Source organism: Typopeltis vanoorti, chromosome 1, assembly GCF_054136105.1.
Source record: "Typopeltis vanoorti isolate ZY-2024b chromosome 1, IOZ_Tvanoo_1.0, whole genome shotgun sequence".
NCBI classification, from domain to species: domain Eukaryota; kingdom Metazoa; phylum Arthropoda; class Arachnida; order Uropygi; family Thelyphonidae; genus Typopeltis; species Typopeltis vanoorti.
The window spans coordinates 42162186-42168185 of record NC_143549.1 but is presented as its reverse complement, the minus strand read 5'-3'; the positions used below and the strand labels follow the sequence as shown (position 1 = coordinate 42168185).

The 6000-nt window shown below is 35.3% G+C and overlaps 1 protein-coding gene across 1 annotated transcript in view; it reads right to left on the bottom strand.

Moving 5' to 3' along the window:
- Window positions 1-791: 791 nt before the first annotated feature.
- The window catches only part of LKRSDH (lysine ketoglutarate reductase/saccharopine dehydrogenase), a 363892-nt gene continuing 358683 nt past the window's right edge, over window positions 792-6000 (bottom strand). The window contains exon 25 of the mRNA XM_090398943.1: window positions 792-907. Coding sequence (XP_090255069.1) covers window positions 792-907 — 116 coding nt within the window. The remainder of the gene's footprint in view (window positions 908-6000) is intronic.

The window sequence follows — 6000 nt, the reverse complement described above, 5'->3', positions numbered from 1 at the left end:
TTTTTTACTCAGAATAATCAGTACTATCACCCACAAAATATTTACTATTCCTCCTGAAACACTGTGTGTGTGTGATGTGCAAACTTTTTTTTAAAATAAAATTTCAAAAATTATGTTCATTTAGTAAACACAAGATTATAGTACTTATTAAATTAATAACTTTTAGGTGACATGCAAAAGATTCTAAAAATGCATAAATGCTTCCATACCTAATATTATATCTGAACTAGAAAACAATCCATTTCTTTAATAACACTTATTTAATGATATCAGTTGTATGCAGTACAATACATCAACATATGTCTCCACAACATAAAGGATGTAGCTGGATCTAAATTGAAATTAGGATAACTGAACTCACTCTCCAGATTACCTATATATTTTCAGAATTTAAATAGTTACTTTAAAAACAACCCTGAAATATCCATTTCTTGCTTTGTATTTGGACATGTTGTTTGTGATGTTTTCAGTATATTATTTATGTGAAATTCTGTACATATGCAACTTTTAAGTCAAATATATTTGTGTTTAAATACTAATCTTTTGTTAATGTGCAGAGACATGGTTGTGGGCACAAAAATTGATAAGCTAGATGGGCAACCATTTCCAATGAATTTTAAATTCAATTCTATACAATGATATTTAACCCCAAAACATATAGAGTGAATTTTTTATAGCTTAATTTCAACATTATGAATGGTTTCAAACCTATGCAGTAATGAACATCTGTACAATGAATATTATCACATATTACAAAAATTTACACTTCTTAAGAGAAAATTACAGTGCCATCACAGTTTTGTAGCTGATTCTGTACTAACTATACCTTCTTGTTTGAGTCTCTTCAACATTGGCCTATAGATTCCTTCTGACATTGGAACAACCATTCCTTTTGTCTGGATCTCACCTGAAAATTACACAACAAGCATTATAAATATCTAATTTTGTTATTTTTAATGAACTTTCTATACTTAAACAAGAGTAGAAAATGATATATGAATCAATGTCATGGATTAGAAACTAACCTGCTAAATTAACAGAATATGATTAGACTATCATGATCTGTGCCTAGACCCACAGTATCATTATTATCATGCAGTCTCCTTTAGGGAATTAAGGACATCAAGTGCAGTGTCCCGCAGTGCCTAATATCTGTCATATCTTTTTAAAAGCATTCACAAGGGATGCTTTTAAGAATTTTTTTATTTTTTATATTCTAACATTGGAACAACCATTCTTTTTGTCTGGATCTCACCTGAAAATTACACAACAACAAGCATTTGGCAATTTTTGAACCTTTACTCAGTTAAGTCAAGGTTCAAACATTTTGCTACATTGTCTTTTTTTGTTGTTGTTTTTTTGTATTCATTTGCAATATAAAGTTTTCAAATGAAATGTTAAGACAAAAAGAAACTTCAATATATTGGCAAATGGCTCAATATATAATATATGAATGCCTAGGAGCAGACAACCAGTGACAAGCAATAAATGAAAGATTATGAAAAACTAAAGAACTATAATTCATATACATGCACTGATACTTTACTAATCACTCCTCTTCACTAGAGAAATGTGGATGACATTTCCTCCTCACCCTCCAAGTGCAGATTTTGTGTTATGCAATAGCCACTGATGCTATTCAGTTCTGTATCAGAACTATTATCTACATGACCAACAATTTTGATTCACCTGTGTGGTGCAACATTATGCTTGAAGAAGCATTACCATTATACATGTGATAATAATGATGGCATGATGGCATAAAGAAAATAGAAACATTCCAAACAAAGAACACAAGGGAAAACATTTTTTTCTAAGGATGAACTTTTAATAAGAAAATCTCTTCTTCATATATATCTTACCTGCTTACTTAAAGGGTGCTTAAGGATCAAGGCTGGATAACCGGGGTAAAGACCTCCACAAGGGCTTGTGGGCAATGGTGAATCGACTAGAGCTTCTGACCTTATTTCCAATCTTCACATTCTCATAGTGCACCCTGTTGGGTATCTACCTGGATACTGAACAAACAAGAATGGACTGACAATTTAAGCCAAATTGTCAGTCCATCCTTGGATTTAGCCAACCAAATTGTATTCTTATTGGCTTAAACCATAACTCAAAATGATGGTAAAACATGATGAAATTTCATGCTGGCTGGGGTGTTGCCTGGTTGAACAAGATTCCCATTGTTTTTGTAAGGGAACAAGGCTAAACAGTGAAAACGTCAACTACTGGAACAAAACACAACTCAAAATCAGCAGAGATCAAGATTGGAACCATCAACATAAGAAGCATCAATGGTAAAGAAATGGAACTACTAGCAGAATAATTGGATTAGTATCAGATCAACAGAATAGGTGTTACTGAAACAAAGAAGACAAAACAGGTGAGATCTTTCTAAGCAACAAATACAAGATAATGTTATATTCAGGCAATAACAACACCTGGGAAAAGAAGGAGTAGCTATAATATTGAACACTAAATATGAGGATAATCTTCTTGAATGGCAGGTAATAGCAGGTAGAGGGATGTGAACTAATATCTAAATGAGGAACTCGATAATAATTACTTATTTGTGTTTATGGTCCCACAGAAGGTTCTGCTATGGAATAAATGGAGGAATTTTTCGAGGCAGCTAACACAATGAAAGAGAAAAAGTTGGTGCTTGTTAAAGATCTAAACAGCAGAATAGGAAATGATTACCACACATAAGAATCTTTTGGGAAAATTTAGAGAAAAGAGCAAAGCTAATAATAATGGTAACTACCTGCTAGATTTCTAGTCAGGACATGGATGAGTTAATACTAACACCGTGTTTCAATATAAATAAGGGGGGGTCTGAAAAAGTTCTTGGCCTAACAATGAAAAAAAAAAACGAATTTATAATTTCAAAATTATTTTTATTTTTCAGCACAATCTCCCTTAAGACTAATACATTTATTTCAGCGATGCTTCAACGCTATTATCCTGTCCCTGTAATGGTTCTCAGTAAGATCTGCAAAATACTCCTCTACAGCTGCAATCACTTATTGATTTGAAGAAAAACCCTGATAAGTGAGAAAGAGTTTTGTTTTGGAAAGAGATAGAAATCAGAGAGCGAGCCAAATCTGGTGATTAGGGTGAATGTTCCAACAATTCGTAGTGCAGATCCCTTAATTTTCCCATTGCCAAAAGATCTTTGTGGGCAGGTGCGTTGTCCTGATGAAAGATGATTTTTTCCCCCTGAAAACTGGGTCTTTTCTCACAAAGTTTTTCATCTAGTCTGGTTAAAAGATTGGAATAATATTCTCCAGTTATTGTTTTACCTTTTTCAAGATAATTAATAAACAAAATGCCTTTAGCATTCCAAAACACCGATGCCATGACCTTTCCTGCTGATGGAACCGACTTTGTCTTCTTTGGCGCTGAACAACCAGCTTCAGCCACTGTTTTGACTGCTGTTTGGATTCTGGTGTAATGGTGAATCCAAGTCTCATCCAGAGTAATAAATCGATGCACAGAACTGTTCAGAGATTTTCATGTAAGTACATTTTTGATCTGCTGTGAGCAAGCGCAACACTCATCTGGCGCAAAGCTTTTTCATTTGCAATTCTTCATGCAAAATATATCCTACACATTCTTTTGAAATACCTATAGTCTCAGCAATTTCATGCACTTTGACTTGCTAGTCATCCAATACCAAAATGTACACTTCATCAATGATTTCTGTTGTTGTTACACTTTTTGGACGTCCTTCACGTGGATCATTTTCAAGGTTGGTACAGCCACATTTAAACTCAGCAGCCCATTTCTTAATTGTCGAAAATGAAGAAGAAGAGTGCACATAAACTTTTACTAACTTTGAATGAATTTCTGTAGGCATTAAGCCTTCTTTTACAAAGAATTTTATAACCACACGATACTCAATTTTATCCATTCCAAGGGATACAGACAACACTTTTGCTTCAGACAACTGTATAAAACGAACTACCTGATAGAATGACTTGCAATTTCACATGGATGCTTATGACAGATGTACCAACTTTAGAAAAAAAAAAAATCATGCCGATAGTGTTGCCATCTATGGTCGCAGCTGAGAACTTTACAGACCAACCTCGTACGTGTAAAAATTCATATGGAGAGAAGATGCAAGGAATAACAAAAGTCTCATTGACTACTCAGACGTGAACTATAGAACCAAATACACAAGCATTATTATGATCAAATGATCAAAGCTAATTACCACCAAGCAATTAGCTTCGATCATATAAACTGTTTGTAATCCGTATATGGGAATGGCAAACAATATGTCAAAAAAGTATGAGCTGGTTTAGCAACTGCAAGCCTCATTTCCCATAATTCCAAAAGGACTGGGAATCCAGAATAACGAAACATCGACATTAAAGGTCATTTTGTAGAGCGGGTGTAACACTTCACACAGCCCTGGATGTGATTATAAACAGGAGAAAAGAAAGAATCTGCCTGAGTCTGTCTAAATTACACACTTTTGGTAGCTATTTTCTTTTTATATGCAAAAGTAGAATCTCAATAGCATGTAGATCTGCTGTATAATTACTGCAAGCAGGTGGGATCTGGTTACTATGTGTTCGCTGGGCATCTACAGATGCCGTATGGTCACTCCAATGCTCGATGATGTTCCACACTAGGTCTCGCCATGTAGTCCTGTTGTTTGCCCTTCTGGCAGCCTCAACTCTCTGAAGATCAGTCACACCACACACACCATCCATCCATCTCATTGATGGTCTACCCCTGCCTCTTTTTCCAGGAACTTTACCTTCTATTACTGTTCTGAGAAGTCCTCCTTCCATCCTTTCTATTTGTCCAAAATATTTTAACTTTCTTCTGTCAATATCCTTAAGGAGCCTTAAAGTTCTACTAATCTTTTCTAACACCCATTCATTTGTATGCCTTTCAGTGTATGATATCCTCAGCAGCCTTCTGTAACAACACATCTCAAAAGCAGATATCCTTTTCTTATCCGACTTCTTTAGGATCTGGTTGGAGATAGAAATTATTATTATTATTAAGAGAGACCCACAGGGGGAGTAAGGAAATCATTGAGGGAGATAACATGCTACATGCATCAGCTATAATACTCATTCTTGAATTCATTCACATTGCTTGAACACACAACATCCAATGGCAATCAATTCCAATCATGCATCACCCTATGAAAGAAAAATCTAGACCTCACCCCTTCTTAGCTTCCAGGGATGCCCCTCTTGTCCCTTTCCCCATCTTCCCTTCTACCAAGCTCCCAGACGTGCTCTCCGCTTTATTCACAAGCGAAGGGTCCAAATTAAGGTATTTTATCATCTGAAATCCTGTATGTCCCTTTCAGAAGTTTGCAAGTCTCGATCATCTCTGTTTCTTTTGTCTGCATTCTAAAAATTCTCAATCTGTCTTCATAATCAGCATCCCATAATTCTGATAACATTTTAAAACTCTCCTTTGCACTCGCTCTACCGTATCAAAATCACAATCACAATGGAAACCAGGAGACCAGAACTGTGCACAATAGTCCAAATGAGATCTTATCAAGGCCTTGTAAAGAAGCAAAATGACATCCTTATCTTTACATATGAAAGTTTGTTTCAGCATTGCAATTATCTTTTGAGTTGTATTTGTAATCTTCGCTACATGGCCCCTGAACTTCAACTTGCTATCCACTAACACTCCAAGATCCCTAGCCTTCCAATATAATATAACATTGGATATCTAATCACACCAAAGTGCATGACTTGACATTTGCTGACATCCATTTTCCCATGCTCACAATTCCACTATTCAAATCATTCTACAAGTACTGCTTATCAATTTGAGAGAATTCCTTCCCAAAATTATTAATGTACAGATTGAATAACAGTGGACCAAGGACCGATCCTTGTGATAAACCACTAGTTACCTTAAATCTTGCAGACTCGCATCCTTGTATACCACTTTTTGATATCTGTCAGTCAGCCACCCCCTCATCCATGCTAATATTTTATAATCCAAACC